Genomic DNA, 24,714 nt, shown 5'->3' with positions numbered 1-24,714 from the left:
CTGCACGGTGTTCAGATCCCAAATGCACCAGCTGTGGGGTCAGAGAAGAGCAGAGTCACAAGAGGTGCCCAGCCTCAGCCTGCAGCTCATCCAGTGTGGTGCTGGTAGAGCTCACAAGATGAGAGCAACTAAGCCACTAAGATGAGAGCAGGAAAATGATCTTGTGAGATCAACATACAAAATCCCTTAGAGGATACATAGCCAACATGGATAATTACAGATCCATAGAGCACAACTCAGTTAAGCACAAGGCATGCTTCCAGAAACTACGGAAGGAAAACTAAGTGGCACCTTGAGAAAAGCTCAAGTCATGCCAGATCAGTGCCAAGCCCTCATAGGGTCACCCAAAATCCGAACCTGGGCATTGTCCAGCTCTGGCAGCTCAGAACTGCACCCACTGTGCTGGGCAGACATTCCATGCCCACCACCCTCTGGTGCAGGACCTTTCCTTAGCCCCAACCTGACCCTCCCCTGACGCCATCAGGCCTTTGGCAGAGTCCGAGAGCTCAGCATGATGATGTTTATCACGGGGCAAGGCTTATTTTCTACTAGGCTGCTCAGCTTGCACTCCAGGTGCGCCCCGGAGCAGCACCTCGGTCTGCGGCAGCACCCAGCGCCCAGCACCGGTACTGCACCGCCCGTCCGCCACCATGGACACTGATCCAGGCCTTGGGGGGGGATGTCACCGAGCGATGCTGGGAGAACCACCTGCCACAAGAACGACCTATGAGCTACCGAGCAAAGAACATCCACCAAAGCAGAGCTGCGGGACGGGTAGCGCTTTGCTGGGGCAGCTCAGCGCCGCGCTGCACAGAGCTGCTTAAATCCCTGCACGAGCAGCCGGGCTGCCCGCTCCCGAAGGCTGTCCCGAAAAGCACCACCGAGGGGCAGCAGCGGCCCCAGGATCTCCTGACCACCGCCCGGCGGTCAGCAGGGGGAGCCCCATAGCCGGGAACGAGCGGAGACCCGCTGACGCCGCTGCCTCCTGCAGGATGCGCCCTTGGAAGCGCAGTCACGGCTCGGGGAGGCTTTCCGTGTCCCTTCCAGCTCCTTGAAAGGTTATCACCAAAAGCTCAAAGCACCTGCTTACATAAGGAGGAGGTTTTGTCTTGAGGAGGAGAATGACAAAAATCCCTGTATCTGCAGAGCACAGCTGACGTTCTTATCACAGACTACCCTGCAGAGAAGGACACTGAGGTCTTTGGGAAGAAAGCCAGAACTGTTAGAGCCAGCCTTTCCCACAACACCATCTCTGGTCACTCTCAATTAACAGAGCAGTTTTAGATCAGAAGCACCACATTATGTAGTACCTACATTCCCCACCTTACCCCACTCACTGGGGGTAAGGGCCAGCCCTGCTGCAGGCACTAATGTTACTCCTTAGTAGCCCAGGGCAGCACCCCAGGCCCAGCAGATCTCAGCCTTGTCTTTCAGACACAGATTGAGGCTCTATCCCCGCTCCCTCCAGAAACCTTTAGAGTTGACCTTACTGATGCTCTGGTCCCCTCATGCCCCATAGGACCAGAGCATCTCAAAGAATCCTATCACTGAAACTATAAAGGAAGTACTTCTTTACATGACACCCGCCTTTCTAAGGGCATAAATCATATATCTATCTCCCATCACGTATCGTGGCAATACATATGCATTGCTATAAGCCTGCTCCAGCATTTCTGGAGCAACATTATAGGATACTAACACCAGCCACAATTAGTGAAGCTACTCCTATCAGACACTCCTACACCACACCACTTATTCTGGGCAGAGGATTGGTATTTACCAACTCTTCCACTCCCATTCCAAAACAACCCCCCCTTACCTTCTCCTTGCTCTGGGGGTCTGTAAGAAAACACAACCCCAATGTTTCTCCTGGGCTCCTATTTAACTTCACCATCAGTGATGGGGTGGAGGGATCTGTTAGCTGATTCACAGCACCTGGGAGCCCTCTCATCCCAGAGCCCAGCTGCTCTCTAATCCTTAAAGGACCCAACACACACAAATACCCTTCTACTGCTTCCTGCAAATGTCACTTCTTATATCCTTTCAATGCCTTGCAATAGAATTCTGCCACCTGTCTCCTGAGCAGTAATATCTCTTGGCTCCACAGCTCTGCCTTCCCTCCCATACCCAGTGATAGAAAGATAATGAAAAATGGGAGGGAGCAGGTGGGCCAAGTGGTGAGATGGACACTTCAGGAAGATACCATGGCTCTGTAAGGGGGTTCCTGACCACATAGAGCTGGGCTCCCCGGTGGTGCGTGTCTGGGAGATGGGGCAGTTCAAAGGAAAGAGGTTGCAAATGAAGACAAGGCAAAAAGTCTTCACCATGATGACAGTCAATCGCTGGGACTGGCAGCCCAGGGAGACTGTGTGTTGTCCACCCTCAGATGTTTTCAGGTCTGGATGGGACAAAGCCCTGAGCAACCTGCCCTGACTTTAGGATCTGTCCCAATCCCCTGGGAACTGGAACAACAACCAAATGCTGAGCTCCCTGCCCAGCTGGGTGGTGGGAATGCTGCAGCAGGAACCGCCACCCCACATCATCCCACAGTGGCTAGAAAAAACTTATCAAGAACTGTGAATGTCAAGAGAAGAAGTAGGACAAAGGATTCCAACGAGTTGTGACAGGGACACGGCTATGCTGGGGAGGAGGCACTGGTACACAGCAGTTAAATGGGCCAGGAGTCAGGGCACACCATGGTGTCAGCCGCATCACCAGCAGAGCAGGGCTTGTGATGGAGATGTGGTGATGCTCCTTTCCCTTCATCTGGGTGCTCAGCTGCTGGCAGTGCTTTTTGTTCGGTGAGAGCAGCCATGCAGAGATGTAATTCTTCCCTTATTTCACTGCAGAGGGGCTGTGTCAGCTGATGGAGCAGCCACCGCTGTGCTGGGACAATTCTCACCCAGCCTTGGCCCTTGGTCCAAGGAACTCCCTCCCTGGGGAGAGGAAGAGCTGCAGAGATGCTCTGTTATCTAATAGAGGAGAGATGTGGAGTGTTCCATGACTCACTCATCTTTCAAAGCTGTCAAAAAAAAAAAAAAAAAAAATTAAAGAAAAAAAAAATCCCACAACTTAAAATGTGGAGGAAGGAAATTAAAGGAAAAACACCAGCTGAATGCTTGCTTTCTGGTTCAGTATGTGCCCAGGATTGCAGCTGGACACAGCTGACAGCTCAGCCCAGATGGTTCCATGCACGACCCAAAGAGTCTCCCCTCATCCAGGCCAGAGGGCTGTGTCACTGTCCCTGTGTTCAGAGGGTTACAGCCAAGTGACCCCGATCACCCTGGGCTGGGGCTGGGAACAGCCATGGGGGCACTCACACCACTCCTTGCGAATGAAGGTGCTGTGAGGGCTCTCCCCACATGGGCAAATTGCACCAAAATGGCTGTGCCATTAACAAGAGCTTCCTGGTATCACTGTGCTTTTATACTTCCAGATGCAATCGCGTTCCATGATTGCAGCTATGAGTCACTGAGTGATTGCTGAGATCTGCTTTGCATGTACGTAACGTCACCTGCATTGCACAACACCATGGATCCCCACATGCAATGTCCTTGCCTGAGCTCATCTTTTGCAGTGCCTGCTCCTGCTCCAGGCACTCGTATGCTTGTTAAGGGAAACAGCTGCTGCAGGAAAGTGAAATGGACGAGACCATCAGCCAGCTCCTGGGGCACTGGGAGGTTTGCATGGCTAAGCCCAGCTGGGGCCGAGGAGAGCTCTGGTTATGGTCAGTGTTGACACCACCAGTTGAGGGAAGGAGGGGCAGAGTTGCCTTTCTCCAGCCTGCCACGGTGTTGCTGGGGATGGTGGCTGGGTCTGGAAGTGTACATAGGTGGTTCTATTTGCTGTTTACACTGAAAGAACAAAATGCAGGCTGGTTATAAAACAGAGAAGTCTCACTGCTTCTGTTCGCTTGTAATGTGTCCTTGTTATTTCAGCCTCTAGATTAAAAAGGATTAGGCATGGGGATATGCCGCGAGGCTTTTGGAGACACTGAGAGCCACCTCAGGCATAGAAATGTCCCATGTCCCCCCTCTCATTAAAATGTCTCTTTCCATCTGAAAAACAGTATTAAGACACAGCAGATCCACAACTCGGCTCACAGGGTAACTCCATTTGGAAAAGATATGCAGGGCTCATCTTGATCCAGGCAGTAAAGAGGATGATAAAGGTCCTCCCACAACCCACTGGGGTCCTTTGTGATCAGTTGTCCTTGTGCAGGAGGTGCTTTTTCCTCCCCTCAGTCTTTGCCATGTTCTGGATGTCTGGCTGTTGGGTTTACTAAAGAAACATCTGAATTTGGGACAAAGCGAATTGTAACTCTCCTTGGCTACAAAATATAATGTCCCAATTCACTTCAAAGCCTGCAGTGTGGCACCACAGGCAAACACTCAGCTCTGTCCAAACACCATCCAGGAGCTGAGATGCTCGGCATGCAGGTGTTTGCAAAATGAGTTGGCTGACCTCAGGATAAAATCTAAAGCTCCCTTTGAAACTTAAGTGTTTAACATTAAGTGAGTAGAGTCCCATTGATGTGCTGCCAACGTTTTAACGAGGGGATGCCACAAGCATTTCCCTGTGTGTATTTTGTACAGTGAATGGGGAGAGACTACGGGCTTTATTTTCTCTGGTTGGCACAGAGAAGGATTTTCCAGCCGGCATCAAGGAGAGAGAGAGCAGCAATGTGAAAACTAAAGAAAGAAATCAAGTTTGTGTGCAACTACAAATTAATGCTGGTGAGTTTACAGCCCTTGAAGCAAAGTCCTCTCTTAGGACAAGCAAGGAAAGAGAAGCATTTGTGCTTCTGCCTAAAGCCACCCTCCCCTGCCATTTTCCCAGTGCAGGCTGAAATGCAGCAACACTCCTCAGCCTCAGCCTGTTTGCTTCTGGCTCCCCAAGAAGATGAAGCATTCACAGCCACACCACTCATAGCTCTCTGCCACCCTAATGCTGACACCTCAGTGAGAGGGACACATCTGGGTGGGCTGCTGGGAGGCAAAGTTGCATGCTGTCACCCACCCATGGGACAGCTGAGATGGGTGGCCATGTGGCCATTTGTCAGTAGGATGGGATGGCATGGAAGAGCTGTGGCAGTGACAGAGAGGGCAGAGCTGTGGGAATCACTGCTCCTATTCCAGCAGCATGGTGCCTCCTGGTAGGAATTCTATGATTCTAAGATGACGACGTAACAGCACAGTGCAGTAAACAATGTAGCTGCTAGCACAGCTGAATGGAAGGCTTATCCAGGTGTTAAAGAAAAAGGAATCCAGCCAAAGAGGTGTGCTGAGTTTTATTTTATTGAGCAGAGGTGGCAGAGACAAGAACAGCTGCTGCCATGCCCAGGATCCTGTGCCTGTGACCGACGAGGATCAGTGCTTGGTGCTCAGGCTCAGCACTTCCCCATGTGCTTCAATCGTATCTTCCCTCCACTCCTCCTGTAAAAGGAGCAGTATGGAAACAAAGCAGCGTATGGCATCCAGCACAGGCAAAGCAGCTGGGACAGGGAGCTCGTCCCTCTGAACAATATCATTTGCCTGACTGGTGCCTCACAGGGAGCACTGAGCTATCTTTCCCTCTTCTCTAATTTCCCTTAGGATAAGGCAGCTTCAGAGTGCAGGACTGATAAGGATAAATCGATTTTTTTGCAGCCCTTCAGTCCAGAGGTGTTGGCTTCTATTACAGCTCCTTTAGAGGTGACAGCAGAGGAGAAACTCCAGTCCTTTCTCTGAGTTTTTGTGTACTTTTCCATTACGTCAACTCAGAACTTCATTTCAGCGCTTTCCCTGTTCATTGCAGGGTTGTTGGACCGGATGAGCTTTAAAGGTCCCTTTCGACTCAAACGATTCTATGATTCTATGAATCTATGACTTTCCTCTAATAATTTGGCATGCATAATCCTGCATTCCTCCAGACACTTCAGCATCCAGAGGTGTGGACAGGGAGAGCTGCAGCCTGTGGCATACAGAGGGGAATGCGCATCAATTTAGCCCACGCAGAAGGTACAGACAGGTACAATGGCCTCCCAGGCCCTCTGCCATCTCTGTATGTCTATGAGCATCACGCTAAGCCTAGAAATGCATCAATATTAAGCTGAAATATTCCCAAGCACGGCGGTGAGGGGCTGACATTTGAGTTAGATGAACTTAGTGGTCTCTTCCCACCTTAACCATTCTCTAGTTCTATGATTCCATGGCTGGGGATTGCTCTGAGTGAGGAGAGCAGCAGTGTGGGATTGAAAGTGGAACATCCCTGTGTGGGTCCATATCCCACCTCCCCCACTTACAGCACAGCCTTGCAGAAGGCACACTTGTTGCCGTACGTCACGCCATCCGTGCCGCAGTGAGGGTTGGACTCCCTCGTGCAGAACACACTCCTGTTTAAAAACTCTTTGCAGATCTGCAAAAGAAATCAAAAATAAGAACAACAATAAACCATTGGGTTTCGCTTTCTGAACAGAAAACAAGATTGTTAATGGGATCTTCTTCCCACCCAGAGGCCAAAAGCAGCAGTGAGGCACGGCCTGGTACTGAGAAACACAGGTATGCCAGAACTGGCTGAAATGGGGGAATTTCTGCCCTGTGGCTGAGGAGGGAAGCTGCCACCATCTGGGAGCAGCGCTGGTGTCCCAAGAACAGGAGTGGGTTCAGATGGGCACACAGGGAGAGCATCAGCACTGATGCAGCCCCACATCAGAGCCTGGCACCACGCAGCTCACACCACTGCATGGCCTGGGGCTGCCATACGCAGGGGTCTGGCCATGGGGTGATTGGACTCGAATGACCTTAGTGGTCTTTCCAACCTTAGCGATTCCATGAAACACACAGGCATTTGGACAAGCCCCAGTTACGGATTTATTTTGAAGGAGCATATCACTCCTAATATCACATTTTGTTTTGTGGAGGAGCAAAGCAGACAGAAGCAATACTGCAAATACATCCCTGTGCTGGATCAAACCATGGGGAGCATAAGCTAAACCAGCAACTCACCCCCCTGATTTGTTTGCTATTGTGGCATAGCTAACACCCCTGTACTGTGTGGGCACCCCAAAGCACTGGGGCACCTCGACAGGACCCACCTCCTCCCAGCAAAATCCAAAGCAGTTCAGCATGCACCAAGATCTGTTAGAAAAGCATTCTTTTAGAGCCAGGAGAAAAAGCAGATTCAGAAAGCAGAAAGAGCTGCACTGACCTCTTCAATGTCTTGAGCTGCTACACCTAGAATTGAAACAAACAAACAAACAAACAAAGATTTTATACACGTTAGCATTATTTTCTGAGAGAACTGAAGCCACAAATCCCTTTGCAAACTGCAGCACAACACACACCAGGTTTTCCCTCCTCTGCCATTCTGTGTGGTGGAGGAGGGGTAGGAAATACATTATCAGAATTGCTTTTCAGTATTTTGCTATTTGAAAAATGTTACTAAAATACCATGTAATCAGTCATTCAGCTGCTAACTGCACCACAGACACATAAACTCATCTCCCTGGCAGGCAGCCACTGCCAAGGAAGCAGGGAGCTATGGCAGAGCTGAGCCTCTCTCAGTAGAGATTTTAAAGCTTCATTGAGTCTTATGGCTTTTAGGCTCTTGCACCTCTAAATTACAAAACTGGCCAGTATGGTAGCAAAAGCACATGGGGGAGATGGAGAAGGAGACCCTGCAGTCAGCTGTCCGCAGCACAGCACAGCCCTGAGGCTCCCAGAACAGCCTCATTTGGATGAGATACAAAGGGGTAGCCTGGCATGATCTGGGGCAGAACAGGCAGCGCCAGACAGTGACAGAGCAAAAACACCTGCTGCAGGCACAGGCTCTGGGTTTGGAGACGGTCAGTCCATCCTCTTTGTTATTTTCTGCCTGCAGACTTTACATGGGGCCAGGTCACAGCCATGGGATGGATCCTGTGGGGTCAGTGTCAGGGAGCAGGCTGCACACAGCTCTGCAGAAGCTGGGGCACATTGCAATGGGACACCCCTTATGGTAAGAGTGCAGTCTGGTAGCACTGCAGCATCACACTCAGCAGGACCCATATCCATCACCCCACTCAGCTTCTGCCTGCTGTGATGCCTTCCAGTGTTTGATCCACTGGTGTATCTGTCACATCCTCAGCTAGGCTGAATGGGGAAGCAGCCATGAGGGCTATCTGCATGTTATTTACAAAATAGCTCATTAGATAATTGTTATAAATATTACATGCAGCTCCACAAGACTCTGTGAGAACGTCTCTTGGCATCTGTTTATTTTATTTGAGATCACAGAGTTTGCTGCTATTCTGCCTGGCCTTGGAAAGAAGCTTTCGCACCCTGACGGAACCCAGTCCCAATTAAGACTCAATTAAAGACAGATGAATATTTCATAATTAATGATGTGTACAAAGCAATTCACCTCTTTTCTCCACGCACAGCCTGCAATTTTCTCAAGTGAATTCTTTATTCAAATGATTCACAGGAAAACAAGTATAAATAATTCTTGGTCTGCAGTCTTCGATAAAGGCCACCATAACGCTTCCATTCGGGTCAGCCGGACACCAGCAATTGAGAGCAGCCATGTGCCCTACGCAGCCCCAGACCATCAGCCAGCCTCCCCAGATCAACAGAGAGATGTGTAAACCTCAAGATAAATAAGTGCTGGATCCTTTCAATTTGCCCTCTTTGTTCTGGTTCCTCGAGGACATTTGAATTTAATTTTCAAGCTTTCCTCCGCAATGGATTTGGAAGCTGAAACTTTCATCTAATTACGCTGCCGCATCTCAGAGGAAAACAGCAACTACCAAGCGCTTCGGATCAGAACAGGAGCCGATGACCCTGAGGTACGAGTTTCTTCTCTAACTGGTTCAGCAAAACTCTCCGGCAAACATCTCTACCAAAACTCATAATTACACTCTGCTTTGGTGCATTTGCTGAACGAGCTGCTTACAATTTGCTCATTCTGTCTCCCAGTGACACCTCCACAGTGTTATTCACTGCGGAGGCACACGAGGAATGGAAATATGTGACACGAGCAAGCAAGTCCCACAGATATTTTCTACTTGCTCAGCTTTCTCTTCAAGCCTGTCATCCGTTGATCAAGGCTCTCTGAAGTTGCTCTTGTCATAAAGTTTCTTTCTAGGCTACAGAAATGTAACTTACCCGAGAAGAACGACAGCAGCAGCAGCAGGCTGAGGAGCACCGAGGTGCCTGTTGCCTTCATGCTGCTCTTTTAGTCCCCGGCAAGCGACCAGTTTGGGAGGTGCTGTCTCAGCCACAAGCCCACAGCGTGCTCACGGCTCTGCCTCTGTGTATTTATGCACCGATCCACTGCTGTCCTCATTCCTCACCTTAATTGTGAGAACTTCTCCACTTCGTTTCTAGAGCCATTATTGGCTCTGGCCAATGTTTATGGTGCTTTAGGAATGCCGCCCTGTCCACATCAAACCTAGAAAGGGCTAATTACATGAGTGATAGACTTGGGCCTGTAATAACTTTTTGTTTTCTGTTTAGTTGTGTTGTGTTTTTTTTTTCCCTCTCTGAATAGTCACAGGATTCTCACAAGGGTGAATTTTCAAAGTGGTGATTCATCGGGGAAGCTGGTAATTTTCATTCTCTGGGTCCTCGCTGAATGCCAGCTCCAAGGCTTTGAGCACGGCGTGATGACACTCACCAGACATTACGAAATCAATCGCAGCATGAGAATGCGTTGTCTGTGAAACCCATTACGCGTTGTTCCCTGGCTATTTTTGAGGATGGTTCTAAATCTGTTGGGTTGGGGTGGAGAAGCACCCTGATGCTCCCATAGCCATGTGCAGAGCCCCACAGAGGACAGCTGCCTCTCCTCCCTGAACTATTTAAACCATAGCTGTCAGTGTTTTCCAGTCTTCTTCACATTCACAAACATATGCTAGAGCTCTGCTTCCACAGCAAGCAGCAATTAAAGGAATTCGGTGGGGAATCAGGAGACTCTCACCCTATTTCCAGCCGATTCAGTGTAAAGAGAATAGAATCACAGGATCATTCAAGTTGGAAAAGACCACGAAGATCATCCAACCATCAGCCCATCTCCAGCCATCTCTCCACCAAGAGTAGCATTCAGTTGCACTGCTTGCAAAATATCTCTTCAGATAAGCACAGCCTTTAACATTCCAGCATGCTTTCCTAAAGAAACAAGTGTTGTGGGAACACTCTTTATAGACAGATCTTCATATTCATTTCCCCAGCAAATTTTGTAACTGCAACCTACTGTATGAAGCCTGCTTTAGCAAGGGGTTGAACTTGATGATTTCCAGGGTTTCTCTTTCAACCCCAATGATTCTGTGATTCCAACTAAATTTCACACAGGAATGGAAAACAAACAAACAAAAAAAGCACTTTAATATATTTTTTCTAACAACTACGGATTTCCCAAAGATCCTCAGCTAGCAAGTGAGAGTTTCTGTAGGAGAGCAATGCCACGACCACCCTGCACCTGGGAAAGCATCAGAGTTTGCAGCTCACTAGACACCATAAAACCCACATAGCAGAGGAACCGCGATTGACAGGTGAGTTCTCAGATGTCTATTAGGGTGAGCTCTCAACGCAGCCTCTCATATAATTTACAAGTTCGTCAGCCGCAACGCCATTCAAAATCAGGCTTAGTTCTGCCACTCGCTGAATTCCTTGTTTGCCTTTTCTAGCTCCAGACGCTGCTCGCCGCCCCAGCACTAATACCTCAGCTCTTTATATCTAGCCAAACGTTTCACTTGCTACAGCATAACTGACTGGGAAAAGCCTTAGAAAATGTACCACAGGGACCAGTCCTTTGCAGGCTGAGAGGAAGAGACTAAACTAGCAAAGTGGTGATTATCCTTATCCCTCCTCTTTGCACTTTTTATAACCTACAAAGTGGGCTGCTTGCTGCTGTAGGTGGGGAAGTTCTGTCTCTCTGACTTCTCAGAAAAATGGGAACAGAACAGGACAGGACAAGACAAAGGCACCTGGGATTTGCCTTACAGAAGGATGGGCATGGCTGGTCAGAGCCTCTTTGTTACCTAGCCAAGTATTTACCTGCACTGGGCCAACCTCTGAGCTTACTTGATAAAAACCTTTTCAATTTTCTGAGGAGTTTTTGTCTGTACAGCTATACATTCTCCACTTGCCTTTTGCCCTCCCTTTCCCTGTAAGACATCAGCCCTTCTTTGAGCTTCTCCAAAGTCTTTTATTGCTCCTGAGCAGGTACCAGGTTTCCTATGGCACATCGTGGCAGAAGCCTACCACAGAACCTTGCTATTGAAGGCACCTTCCTGCTCTGACCAATACTCTACTGCTCTAATTCAACAAGCCTCCTGACCAACAAGGCATTACAGCTGAGCTGCGTCCTTTACTACAGGTCTCTGCTCACGTTCAGTTGTGGCTTATGCTGTTTCTTGGCTATTCTTTTCCCTTCTGGGCAGATTAGCAGGGAGCACCCTCACAGCTCTCCAGTTTGCCCTTTCTCACCAGCAGGCACAGAGGCACACTGTGGTTTATGCTGCCTGTGCTAACAGAACAAACATTTCAAAGTTCCATCCACCTTCCTAGGACAGAGCACTGCCCTAACACACTATTAAAGGACAGCTTCTCATCTCCTGGTGGAAAGCACCCATAAGATTTCTAGGTCAAGATGCAGCCTATTTCAGGAAATAAAGCCAGAGAAAAGCTTGGAAGTCACAGATTTTGTCCTCAATATCAGCCTGAACAGCTGAATGTCTTCCTATGTAATGAGAGAATAGGAGGTGGAGAAAGGAAGGGGAAGGTGGCCTGAGCGGAGGCACTTGGGACTTTTCGCCTGTTGTTTGCATACTCACTCCTTGACTCACCCACAGAGATGGCACATCACTGCGAATGCTCACATGCATCATCCACACATCACCTTTCATTGCTGATAGAAACTACCTTGGAGCTACCAAGCACACCTTCTGTCCTGACACACCTTTCCTAGGCCTGAAGAGTCCTTTCTCTTCCCTCTGCCTCATACATTCCCAGTGCAGCTTTTCAGATCTCTTCTCCAAGAAGCCTGAGCCAATCTAGTTTCTCCTCTGGTCCTCATTAGGCTCATTACAGCCTTGCTCAGCTGGCTGCAATTTTCTGCTGATCACCACACTCTCAAGGGATACGCCCTTCAAGGAAGCAACAGTTCCTAATTTTCTTCCCTATGAGATAATCTCCTCCCTTTGCCATAAGCCTCCTTATAACATGCCACCAGACTTGCCCATTGCTCAGGTGTATCAAAGCCTTGTTTCCTCCATGCCAAAGCTCCCAAAAGGATCGCTTCCCTTAAGACTCTGTGCTTCTACAAAGCCACATCCTGACTCTTAAAACAAATCCATTTATGTGCTGTAAGACACAGAACTGGGGAGAGCAGCAGTATTTAACAGCAACACGTTTCCTCTTCTGATGGTTTGGAATGGGGTGACGCACTTTCATGAGGGCTTAAGGCTTTTGTGTGCTGGGCGTTGCACTTCGGTCTTTATTGTGGTTTATTTCAAAACTTCTCCTGCCTGACAGATAAGTGCCTAAAAGCCTGAAGACTTTTACCTCTGCCCTGGAAAAAAAATAATAATAACAATAAATCAATAAAAACCACACCAGACCACGATGAAGAGAGTTGCTGGCTTTGATTTACTGATGGGTCAAGGCAGTACAGCAGGGAGCAGGGAAGAGCGTGCTGGAATTGCAGGCTTTGGAAGTGAAAGATGAATGAGGGTAAAAGTTATGCTCCAGCACTCAGCATTCTCCAAAGTGTTGGAGAGACAGAGATCCATGACTTCTCCTGCGGAGAAAGGAGGAGGCCAAAATCACTGACATGGAAGGTGGTTTTATAGCCCTGATGGTGCCACTGTTGACTTCACACGGACAAGCCAATGCTCCATGCTGTTCCAGTTACTCCTTCACCTCTCTCTTGACTCCCCAGGTTACACGTTTTGTCATGTTAAAGAGATCTGGGACAAACCCTGTAATTTTGGATACTCCTTCTATAGTTACTATTCAAATTACTCTCACAGGGATGGATGGGGAGCGCTATGAGCCTGCAAATAAGAATCTGAATTCAGTGACAAGGGGAGGAGAAGATTCACCTGTGCTAAAAATCTGCAGTGCTTGGGGAGGGCACAGCAGGAGGAGTGCTGGGATCAGGATGGGGATGGATTTACCAAGGGGGTAATGGGAGCACAAGGGTTCCCTGTCAACTTCTGCCTTTGTACTCCAGCACAGCAGTGGTTTCATGGTTGTGTGGGGAGCGCTGTACTTACAAAACTGCAATGCAGAAGTAGCATCTGTTCCCATAGGTTACACCATCAGAGCCACAATGGGGCATGTATTCCCCAGTGCAGTAGCTGCTTTTCTTGTAGTTACTGCAGTTAATCTGTAAGGAATGGAGCAAGAACATATCGAGAAGCCTTTGTCTGCTGTATTTTCCTACATGAGTGCTTTACATTTATGACATGGCAAAGCAAAAATACATTTTTTTTAGATGCAGGCCCCCGTTGTTGTAGCAACTCTGCAAATTCTGATGTGCTTGCCCAGCAGAGCACAAAGTGAGAAGTCAGAGGGAAAAATCTACTAAATACCCTCAGAAGCAGTGACAGCCAAACCAGTGCTCCCCAGCTCTACTATGGTTCAGCAGCCAGCAGAGAAGGGCTGCCAAGAAGCAGTGTGTCTCAAACGGCACAGTATGAAGTCCACCCACCCAAGTAATGACAGCTGATGCTGCATGAACTCCACGCTCACCAGGAGCAGTGAGAACTTCTGGCACAGCCACCATCTGAACGATGCTCTCAACATCAACCCCTGTCAGGAGCTGTGCAGGTGAGGCTGAAGCTGGAGTCAGGAGTTTTGTGCATCATCCTCTGACCCTGGCATACTTGAGTTATTTTCCTCAAATCCTTTTTCCAGGACAAATACACCAGCACAGTGCAGTCATTGCTATTACATAGTTCTGACTCATTGAATTTGTGTTGTATAACGTACTATAACAACAGTTCATAGTGCAGATTTCAAGCTTTACCTTGGGGTATTTTCCAACAGTGAGCAGCACATCTATGTCCTCTCCATTCCTTGGGAAAGAAAGGAAATTGAGAATGAACCAGCACAGCCACTCCAGAAGCCTCAATATGCTCCAAACACCAACACCCAGATCCCAACACCCAGGCTGTGACCCAGCACTCACGCCACTGCTGAGCAGAAGGTGCACTTGTTGCTGTAGATGACCCCATTGGTGGCATAGAGCGGACTGTGCTGCTCAGTGCAGGCCTTCCCCAGCCCACCAGTTGTTCTCGTGTAGCCAGTGCAATCAACCTGAAACAGCCAAAGAACAACACTTTATCCAGCCCTGTGCAACAGCGTGTGGGGTGAGAGGTATCTCCCATCCCCAGACTCATGGTATGTGGGGCTGTATGCTTCCAGCCCAACACAGTGTGGGCAAGGGAGCACAGACAAGTGAAAATCTGCCTTTGAGGACATGAGCCCGGTAGGATCCTGGAGGGGATAGGTTCACAAAATGGGTTTTGTTGGTGTCATCTTGGGGCTTTCCACCCCAGATGCCACCATGCAAGGCCAGTGCCTAGCATGCCCTACATGGCAACAACTGCTGTTGTGAAATGTCTGCTCCACTTGAAAATGGAGCTGATGCTCACCTTGGTGTTCCAGCCATTACTCTGAGTGTACTGAAGTGAAAATTGCAGCATTATGTTAAATTGCACAGCCGGAATGTTTCTTTACATTATCTTTCTAATCTAAAAATAGAGACACTTCTCCACTTCATGGCAGCTCCATGTATTGATAAACAAACCTCAGGGTAGATGTTCTGATGGAATCCTTTTTTTAATGTTACAAAATTATGACTTAGTCAAAATCCAGACTTCCTTGGGGAATTTCTTAATTTCAACAAACTTCTAAGTCTATAGGGAACCATTTCAACAACACCAAAGCATTATTGAAATCAAAAGATTCTGGTTTTAAGTCAGCTGTGCTACACGAGATAACGCCTCAAAACTCACCATTGAAACGGGTTTGCATTGTTCAAAATGAAATTAATACGTATTGGAGCTATATATTTTAAATGCATAATTAGTGCTGGGAAGGGATTCTGCCATCTCTCTACACAGTGGCTGAGCTGGGACCATACCTTCACACACCTCCCATCGTGCTTCTTGTCAACCGTCCCACTCAGGCTAGGAGAGAAAGGAGAGGAAGGGTTAACCTGGTGGTGCCTTGGAGTCACCTCGCTCATTAAGCTTCTCCACTCCCAGTCCCACTAATTAATCAGACTCAGGAGTTTTGACAAGGAAGAGACACAGCCTGCACTCTGGGAAGACAGAAACAGGGAAAATCGAATCCACCCGTGATTAGTCACAATTCAAAAGGCTTTTGTCTGCCACCTGAGCCATCACGATTATGGGTAATCGGCTGATCCGTACTCACAGGATTTGTCTGCAGAGCGAGCACTCGTTGGGGTAGGTGACGTTATCTGTGCCACAGACGGGCTGGAAGATCCTGGGACAGGCGAGGTTCCTGCTGCCTGACAGCTGGTACTCACTGCAGGAGGCCTGGGAAGAGCACAAGTGGGACAGTTCTGCAGGGGAAGGAAGGGTCTGCTCACGCCTGTTGCATTTTCCATGCATAGCCATGCTGCAGGTGGTCATTTTATTCTCTGTCATCCCTCCATGGTGAAGAAGTGGGAACAAATTACAGTGTTCCTTACAGTATGCATGAGCGCAGCTTCACTACTGAGCCTTTTGGCACAGAAGATATGCATGACTGACAACAGTGATGGGTCCTTAGGGAATCAGGTAGGGGAGATATGGAGGCAGTTAGTGAAAAGCTGTGCAGATTTTCTGCTGGCACGCTGTGCCACACCGGCTCCCACTCTGCATTATTAATTGCCAACTCTTATCACCAACGTGGTACGTTATCTTTCTCTGACAAAGATGTTTTCTTATTTGCTGGGGGAAAAATGTCATCTAATTCCTGGGGGCCCTTTTTCTTCTTCCTTTGTTATTTCCTTTTCTTCTCCCTCAAGACTCCTTTAGGATATGGTATGAGTATGAATTATTCATCTATTCATAGAACCCACAACTAAATGACGCGGAAGATCTACTACTCACCCATTGCTGACCAGAAACAATATCTGGAAAAGACAGAGATGATAAAATACAAAGTGTTTCAATGTCCTTGATTAAAATCCCTCTGGAATTATCAATTTCCCTCCAGAGTCATCACATACTTCATTTTTTTTTAATCACTGAGAATTAGTTGTTTCCTAAACGTTTTATCCAGTTCAAATAAGTGGTACCATATGATTAAAAAAAAATAGCAATTCTTGGTGAAAACCTAAACTTCGACTCACTAAGGATGAAATAGGGTATAAATTTTCTCTCTCGAGTGCTATGAGACTTACTGAGGATAATGAGTCGATGTCAGACAGAGGCATCCTGCTAGAGTTACTTAAATATTTGTGCAAGGATAAAGATCATTAAAAAAGAGCTCATGTTTTATCAAACCATCGCTTCTCCTGCAGGCTGAGCTCTCTTTTAGGATTCTAAAGGCATCCTGAACCACATTTAGTTCAGTAGGAGTAGAGATGTAAGCAGAGAGTGTAACAAAAACAACTTACCAGGAAAGGAGCTGAGAAGCACTAATCCAAGGAGGGCAGCAGCTCTCATTGCCATCATGGCAGAGGTGGCTGTGCAGCCTGTTACTTGCAGACTTGTTGCTCCTGAGGTCAGCAGAGATGTTTCTCTGCCTTCACACTCCCGACTTTATACATCCATCTCCTTAACCTTGTGAAGTCATCACGTAAAGTCATTATTTGCTCTGTAAACAAAAAATGTATTGATTATTGAGTTGAGCCCTAAAGAACAGTTGTTTGTTAGAGAGATGCGCAGCAGAATTAGGCAAAAATATGAACTACACCCAGCTTGTTAAGAAAGGCGCCCTGCTGTACAGTGAGTGATTTATGCAGCCCAAACAACAGCACTGTCTCAATACTAGATGTTGTGAAATTACATATGGAAGTTGGCAAAGCAAGAAAGCTGATTTGTTGAAAGCGTTGGAGCTCATGCACGCCATATTACACACACTGCACCATGTTTGGGATCCAGAAGACTTTCGTGGCACAGCAGAATTGGACGTCCTCCACTGTTACAGAAGTGAAGTCTGGGGCTTGGCAGGCAGCAGCGCCTTTTGGAGATGCTGAGGGCACAATGAATATCTCCACAGTCTCCTTTGTATTTTACTGCTGCACTTTATTTCTCACTGAGGGAACTGAAACGGTCATCACAACAGAAAAGCATTACCAGGACTTCACAAGTTTAAGAGACACGTCCGTGTAGAAAGAGGAATTATTCATCTGTTAGCAATCAATGTGAACCTGATTAAGAAACAACGAGAGCAGCAAACCTTAAATCTGAACGTTGTTTCATCTCACTGGCAAGCAAGAGGTGTTCTGTGCAGATGAAAAGGGCTTGCTCAGTACTTAGGTAATGCATAAAACCATTGCAGCCACAACAAACAGAAGGTGAGTCCACACATCCCCTCTTCTATTCACCACAGTAAACTTAGAGTGTCAGGTTCCCTAAAACATACCTTTCAGCCAAGGGAAGGACGGAGGTTTCACTGAGTGGTTCCACTCTGTCACAGATACGTGGCAAAACAAATATCTCATAGAACACATTTTTGATTGAAGGTTGAAATGAAAAAGGACTGAGGGATGGAACACATTTGTGTTTTAGAAGGAGCCTGATCCACACACGTGACTTAAAGGTAGCCTATGTTTTAAATAGGAAATCAGAATCATTTTTCCCCATTATCCTGGGAGGTGTTCAAGTCCTATCGCAGGCACATAAATCATAAAGGTGAAGCTGAAAGTGTAAGAAGCTGCAGTCACAAAATAGAGCTTGTAGGCTTTGGCCTGTTCATGTCAATGAAATCATTTTCCTGAAAAATAAATGAGTAATGTTCTTTGGAGCTCATTCACAAATATCAAGAGTTGAAGGGTTCCTTTCAAAGCTGTTTCTGTTGTATTCTTAGCATCATAAGCGACGTGACTGTCAGATTTCTTGAACTGATCAGAAGCATATTTGGAAGGCAAGCAGTAATCACTGAAGCATTAATATTGATTCTTTCCCAGGGATGAGAACGCTTGAGCTGAAAGCGATGCTTCCTCAGAACTTGCACCAGCCATCAACAGAGAGCAAGGAATGGCTTAGGTTGGAGGAGAACTTAAACCCCACTCCCTTCCAACCCTTGCCATGGGCTGGCTGCTCCCACCAGCTCAGGTTGCCCAGGGTCCTATCCTACCTGGTCCTGAGCACCACCACGGATGGGGCACACACAGCTTCTCTGAGGAGACAGCACTGCTGCTTCAGCAGTGAAGCTACAGGAGCACAACCTTTCCCTTCTTCAACCCTATGGCCCCACATCCAGGTCTGACAGCCCCAGATCCTGAAAGCTGTGCTGCTTCTCTCTATCCTCCCAGGCTGAGCTCCATCTCATTCTTATATAGCTTTAGCATACAGTGGAGAATGGTGCCATCCTCCTTTGCAGCCTGCACCTGTTCATGATTAACAGGCTCCTTCTGGGAGACCTCTGAACACCTGAAGAGCCAACCAGCCCTGCACCAAGAGCTCCAGCAGAGAGAGGAAGAGGAACAAGGACAGAGCCTTGCTACAGGGTCTATAAAACAAGACGAGATAATTGGTTGCTGTTAGGGCAGGGCAGCTGGGTGAAGTGTTACGTGGGATTGCATAAAGAGCTTGATTAATAAGAAACAGAAGGGAATGGGATAGAAATAATTGCTGATCAGCAGATGGGTTGACGCAGGCATTAGGAAGAATGAAAAACAACTGTCTCAATTCATTTGGAGGAGTGAGCTTCAGGAAATGCCATACACACGTTGCAGATAAGAAGAGGAAGATAAACACACCTGCCCATGTCCCTGTGTGTTGCTGGAGTTTCATGAAGGTGGTTCAGTAAAGTGAGTTTGAGTGCAGGATTATTTCTAGGCTTTCTTTTCTACAGATGTAAGATCCGTTGAAAAGATGAAATAAAACTCTTTCAGATATTTCAAGTTCCCAGATGCTAATTGTATTCAAGAAGGTTATAGCCCTGTGAGTGGGAAAACACTGGCAGTCACACGATGCATTCCCTTGTGCTTAAGTAAATTTCCAGTAACCCTGGAAATTCTCCCCAGTTTCCATCTCAGCTTTATGCCATCCCATATCAGTACTTTTCTGAGAATCTTCTCTCTTGAGATTCTCTATCTCAAAGAAATCCATAATCTACCATGACCTAAAAAAGATTTTCATTAATTTTCCCTGCTTTATGGGCCGAGCTGCTGCAGGGACAAACGCACGACGCATTTCCTTTTCCCTGCTACTGGACCCACTGCAAGATGGAGCAAAACACATTGCTGTTACGGGAGCGATGCACACGGGGGCAGGACTGGATCTCCTATGAGGATGGGAATTCAATTTAGAGCGAGTAAAGCCCCTGCTCCAAGCAGCTCTCTTGTGATATTTCTCCTTGCAGCTCAGCTATCTGATTGCTGCCTGCATATCTCCTGCTGCTTAAGCACAGATGATATCTCAGGGAAGAAGGGTGTCTGGAATTATTTGGGCTTATAGCAAAGCGCTGCAGATCCAGCCCAGCACATCCCAATCCCTCAGCTCCATCACTGCAATAGCTGTGACACAGCCAGACCCCAAAGCAGCATCTTCAGGTGGTTTTAATTTAAAGCATAATTTTATTTTTATAATGGTTGCATTGACAAACCATTTGTGCTGATGAAGCCCTGGGGAAAAGCTGCATCAACAGCAAGGTCTAGACTGGCCCGAGGTGTGATCTGGCCCGCAACAAGTAGAGAAGTACGTAAAACAGAAGAACTGATATAAAACAGAGCAGAATAAAATATCTGCAAGCAATGCGTTAATCAGTTTGCAGGGTAATTGAATGGCATTTCCTAAATTCACTGACACCAGATAATGACACAAAGTGCTGAGGTACCACTAAAGAACCGTGCCATAAAGCACCTCGGCAGGCAGACAATGTTTCCTGCCTGGAATTTCCTGGAGGGAGAGTTAGATTAGTAATGATGAGAGGATATTGTGTTGTATTGTGTCAGGATTTTATTGAGCAGCAACAACAAAATGATAATTGCCAGCGATGTTTGTGACAGTCTTGTCCTCCCTGCCATCCTGCAGAGCTGGGCCTGGTGCAGGGGTAGTGGGAATGCTGGGGTCCCATGCTGCTCTCCACCACCTCCTCAGCAGCGCAGCTCCATGGCAGGATGGGAGATTTGTCCTATCTCTGTTCACATTTTCCCCTCTATGACCTGGGTTTTGCTATGCAGAAGACATGCAGAAAGATGCCCTTTAAAGACTGCTGGGGCCCTGAGTGCAACTGGGTTCATCACTTGTCTCCAAGACAGCAAGGTTCCTTGAGGCCCTCCTCATCCTCATCGCCCTCCTCATCTTCACTTTCATCCCAAAGAGGGGCTTAGAACTGAATGATTGCAGAATTGGAAAGAAACTGTCTCCCTTAGGAGAGCTGCTCTCTCTGCTCTCTGCAAAGTGACACATTGTCACTTAAGATCATTAACTATTTGACTGTGCGCCCGCTGCCCGTACAGCACACCGCACAGCCAGCACTTTGGTGTTAATGAATAATAAATTAACACTATGACTCTGAGCCCTTCCTTTCATCAACCAAGATTTCCAGAGGCCCAAGAATCTCAAAGGATTCTCTACAAGCGACAGCTGACGTAATTAACTACAAGCAGCAGCTAAGTGGTGGGTGAGGTGATAAACGGCTGTGGCAGCTCCTGCCTGCGGTCCTCTGAGCATCACGTAGTGTACCGTATCCCACCCCCAGTGAGCGCTGTGAGCTCAGATGCAGGCAGGCAGGCAGGCAGGCATATCTGAGAATCATAGAATCATCAAATGGTTTGGGTTGGAAAGGACCTTAAAGCCCATCTACCCCAACCCTTGCCATGGGCTGTCTGCTCCCCACCAGATCAGGCTGCACAGAGCATCATTCAACCCGGTCTCATGCTCAGGGATGGGGCACCCACAGCTCTGGGCAGCAGTGCCAGTGTCACACCAACTACCCATTACTACCCACACCCCAGTGCTGTTGCAGTGATGCAATCACACAGCATCTTTAAAAAACAACAAAACAACAGCATGGCACGTAGTATGAAAGCAAGATCTAAATGCTGAAGGTTATTTTTTAATTGAGCATGGCTCCAGGCTTTATCAGGAGCTCTCAAAGTTTGGGACAAGGCTTTGGGCAGCATCTGCTCTAGGGGACACAGCCAGAGATGGTCCTCCTGTCTGAGCTGTAGCCTTGTGGGCTGTGATGTGAGCACTGTGCAGAGCACAGCAAGGTGAGAACCCAATAAGAAAGAACTCGGGGCCTCAAAGACAGAACCTGTGTGCATCTGCTGTGCATCCCTCCCTCTGCTTAAGGATACATCACAGAGGAACATAACCAAAACAGAACATTTGGAAAGCTATTCCAGCTATTTCCTCTTATTACTAACATTCAAAGGCATGATAAAGACTTAATTTAAAAGAAGAACAAATAGGCTGTGGGAAATAGACTGTATTTGCTGGAAGCGAGCTCTTCAGCAAATTACCTAACGTGGAGATGAAGATCTCTGCTATATGTTACTTCTTTATACCTGAAGGAAAGGAATCCCTGGTAAACCCTCCCAGTTGAAAAAGAATTTTGCCCTTGCTAGTAAGCGAAGAGGAGAACACCAAACAAAGCAACCTTACATCTCCAACCAGTCCCCGAGGTTGATTAGACAGTTTAAGTTCATCACTTAGTTAGCGAAGAGATTTATTTTCATACACCCAGAAATGCCTTGTAAGAACAAACATTTGCTGGCATATGTTACGCCATCAGACCCGCAGTGTGGGATGTGCTCCTGAGAGCAGAAATTGCGGGGTACGGCGCAGGCACTGCAGTCGCCCTGTTGATCAATGCATCCTTGTGCTCACAAAAATACCCTCAGCAGCAGATCTGTCAGCAGTGCAGTGCCAGGAGACCCTCCCCTCCCCTCAGCCCGGGGCTTCCCCCAGCACTGACCATCAGCAGATGTCAAATAGGAGCTTAAGGACGGGGCTGGAATAGTGCGGTATATTCCTGCAGTGCCCTTCCAGCCTCCAGTGATGTAAATCCCATGTAAACATCTTCAGTGCTGCTGCAGTAACCGTGACAATAACTTGGACACCAACTGAATGCTGCACTATTTATTTACTTATTTATTTCTTTTCCCCGAAACGATCAGATGAAAATGGCCATTTCACTGGGTAATATCTGTAGCAAATATTGCTCAGGCTGTGGGATGACTCAGGGCTTTCAAACGCTTGATCACAATGCGATTAGTAATGATTTATATGGAAACTGCTTTGAGGAAAGAAATGATGGAGGGAAAAAAAAGTGGAAAGATCTGTCCCTTACCTTCAGTGCAGCGGGATCTGGAAAGAAAGAAGGAAATAGGAAGTGTGACACAAATGCAATTCATCTCCTCCGTTAGTGTTAAAATCCGTGAGCGCGTGTCCTGAATCAACAACTTTCAATTCAAGTGTATGACTCTCAGACAAAAGGAATTTCAGGCAAAACGTTGTGCCACGCTGAGTGTTTACAACATCGATTCCGTACTACATTCTTTCTCAGGAGGGTTACAGCCCGGGTGGAGAAGGATGTGCGAAATGAAAGAGAGGAAAAGAAAGCAATTTTCTGTGATTCACAGGATGAGCAAGGACAGGTACTCAGAGATAAGCAAGTTGCTGGGGCAGCAGGGCCACAGAGCTGGCACGGAGCGGCGGCAGCTCCTGAGTGCAGCTCCACAACAGCACTGAAATAACGGGAGGGCTCAGCGAGGTGTAACTCCCCTAAGGCTGCCACAGACTCTCAGCCTCTCCAATTGCATCTCAGTTCAGGATGACTGCAAGAAGCGTTCGCTTCCATTCAGTAAAATAATGTGTGTTTCTGCAGTGTTTCGGAGGTTCAATAGTGGATGTCGGAGTCGCCGGGTGGTACCACGTAGATGTCACTGCTTTCATTATGCATAAACTAGCACCGAGCGTGGAGCTGTTCCCACAGTTGTTCTTACCCACTCAGTTCTGTTGCTAAAATATTACCCCATAAGTGATAGTCTTTGATGTCAAGTCTTTTCAACACCATCTCTCTAGGAGTAAATAAGTCCTTGTAGAACACAGCTCTTTCCAGTCTGAGGATGTTTGTTGTGTTTTTACAGACGGCATTTGATGAAGCACGGAGCAGGAGCACAGCCACTCACCTGGGCAGCAGCAAAGGGCAGAAGTGCATCGTGTTCATGGAATGTGGCCCTTCTGCCCTTGGATGGCAACCCGTGCTGATGGCTGTGTGCATTCACGTTTGGTTTATCCACCCGTACCCTGAAATAACCAGAGTTCCTGCTCAGGTGTCAGGGTTGTAAATCTTGATGGCACTTATAGAGGTGAGCCACAAAGAATGCTTCTTCATCAACAGCAATCGCAGGTTTAAATATGTGAAGTATGCCCTTGTCTTCATTATTTCCAGTGAAGTGTGTGACAGGTGCCTGCTGAAGGACCATGGAAAATTACTGTGGGCCAAAGGGCAACTGTACAAACCTGAAGAGAGAATGCTGCTGGATTTCCTCCATGTTATCAGTGCTTATCTGCATGCGGTGCTTTCTGAGCGTTGCTGGCAAAATGCTGTCAAATTGAAACGAATGGCTTCCAGAGTGGAAAGTCGTAATTGTCATGCTTCATCCCAATGAATCACAGAACCATTGAAGCGTTTGAGTTGGAAGGGATCTTTAAAGGCCATCTGGTCCAGCTCCCCGCACTGAACAGGGACATCCACGGCTCCATCAGTGCTCAGAGCCCCTCCTAACCTTGGTTGTCTCCATGGATGGGGCACCATCACCTCTCTGGGCAACACGTGTCAGGGCCTCACCACTCTCATTGTAAAAAATGTCTTACTTACGTCCAGTCTACATCTCTTCCTGTTTGAAATAATTTCCCCTTGTCCTATTAATAATGTCACATGAAATCATAGTAAATCCAGGAATATTCTGAACTGGGAGAGAGAGCAGGAGGGGGACCAGAAGCTGAAGGGAATCCTGGAACTGGACAAGCAATGGAAGAAGTTTTATGGGCATCTGCAAATAACAATTGCTATTTTCCCTAAAAGCCATTAGCGCTGTGGGGTAGATTTGCAGCAGCGGACTGATAGACGGATGATGACAGGATGATGTGAGGCCCACAGCCTGGATCCCAGAAAAGTTCAATCCAAACTGGAAATCACTGCTTCATCCATCTGCCCATCGCAGCATAAACCCTTTGTTTTACCGCCAAAACATCCTTCTTTTGAATGACCTCATTCCATCAAGGAAAAGAAATTCTTAAGGGAAGCATTATTGTTTATAACTTTTATTAAAGTTTCTCTCGTGTGGATCAAGAAAACATCAGTTCAATACACCAACAAAGGACAAAAGCAAAATAAATTTCACAGACAATGCGCCAATGACAGAGGTCACACTCTCAAAAGCACAGGGATGCTTTTCCTTGGATTGCAAAACACTGCTTGGATACTTGGGCTGGCAAGGACTACTATGAGAAAAGTCCGGTAGGTAAGGGCAGAACCAGAGCTAGGAGCGCATTTATCTTAAAACACTTGGTGGTCTTTAAAGGACAATTCCACGATGAGACTTGCA

General features: G+C 47.4%; 2 protein-coding genes across 4 annotated transcripts; both read right to left on the bottom strand.

Annotated features, from left to right (window-relative positions):
- Positions 1–5,336: 5,336 nt before the first annotated feature.
- On the bottom strand, positions 5,337–9,416 carry LOC140258349 (serine protease inhibitor Kazal-type 6-like). The gene is made up of 4 exons (XM_072348552.1): positions 9,126–9,416; positions 7,189–7,214; positions 6,284–6,396; positions 5,337–5,435 (listed from the first exon to the last, which is right to left on the bottom strand). The coding sequence occupies exons 1-4, from the start codon at positions 9,184–9,186 to the stop codon at positions 5,390–5,392; spliced, it is 246 nt and encodes an 81-aa protein (XP_072204653.1). The 5' UTR covers positions 9,187–9,416; the 3' UTR covers positions 5,337–5,389.
- A 2,805-nt stretch (positions 9,417–12,221) lies between these two features.
- LOC140258250 (ovomucoid-like) lies at positions 12,222–22,787 on the bottom strand. 3 transcript variants are annotated; one of them, XM_072348352.1, is made up of 10 exons: positions 22,452–22,787; positions 17,071–17,249; positions 16,600–16,799; positions 16,091–16,113; positions 15,408–15,532; positions 15,112–15,157; positions 14,155–14,282; positions 13,993–14,041; positions 13,238–13,350; positions 12,588–12,759 (listed from the first exon to the last, which is right to left on the bottom strand). In XM_072348352.1, the coding sequence occupies exons 3-10, from the start codon at positions 16,655–16,657 to the stop codon at positions 12,714–12,716; spliced, it is 588 nt and encodes a 195-aa protein (XP_072204453.1). In that variant the 5' UTR covers positions 16,658–16,799; positions 17,071–17,249; positions 22,452–22,787; the 3' UTR covers positions 12,588–12,713. The 3 variants fall into 3 exon arrangements, with proteins under 3 accessions (XP_072204451.1, XP_072204452.1, XP_072204453.1); XM_072348350.1 differs by lacking the exons at positions 12,588–12,759; positions 17,071–17,249; positions 22,452–22,787 and adding exons at positions 12,222–12,531; positions 18,285–18,585; XM_072348351.1 differs by lacking the exons at positions 12,588–12,759; positions 17,071–17,249; positions 22,452–22,787 and adding exons at positions 12,222–12,531; positions 17,571–17,727.
- Between the last annotated feature and the right edge of the window lie 1,927 nt (positions 22,788–24,714).

Source organism: Excalfactoria chinensis, chromosome 13, assembly GCF_039878825.1.
Source record: "Excalfactoria chinensis isolate bCotChi1 chromosome 13, bCotChi1.hap2, whole genome shotgun sequence".
NCBI lineage: Eukaryota > Metazoa > Chordata > Aves > Galliformes > Phasianidae > Excalfactoria > Excalfactoria chinensis.
The sequence above is the reverse complement of the archived record's forward strand: the minus strand, read 5'-3'. Positions and strand labels throughout refer to the sequence as shown.

Bases quoted from the DNA above. Each gene is read 5' to 3' on its own strand.
- LOC140258349 (XM_072348552.1), bottom strand. From the start codon at position 9,186: ATGAAGGCAACAGGCACCTCGGTGCTCCTCAGCCTGCTGCTGCTGCTG. The intron at 7,215-9,125 runs GTAAGTTACATT...TTTCAATTCTAG, and splicing joins GCTGCTGTCGTTCTTCTCGG to GTGTAGCAGCTCAAGACATT. The intron at 5,436-6,283 runs GTAAGTGGGGGA...CTCCTTTTACAG, and splicing joins GCCTTCTGCAAGGCTGTGCT to GAGGAGTGGAGGGAAGATAC.
- LOC140258250 (XM_072348350.1), bottom strand. From the start codon at position 16,657: ATGATGGCAATGAGAGCTGCTGCCCTCCTTGGATTAGTGCTTCTCAGC. The intron at 16,114-16,599 runs GTAAGTTGTTTT...TGTCTTTTCCAG, and splicing joins GCTTCTCAGCTCCTTTCCTG to ATATTGTTTCTGGTCAGCAA. The intron at 13,351-13,992 runs GTAAAGCTTGAA...CATTCCTTACAG, and splicing joins CTGTTGGAAAATACCCCAAG to ATTAACTGCAGTAACTACAA.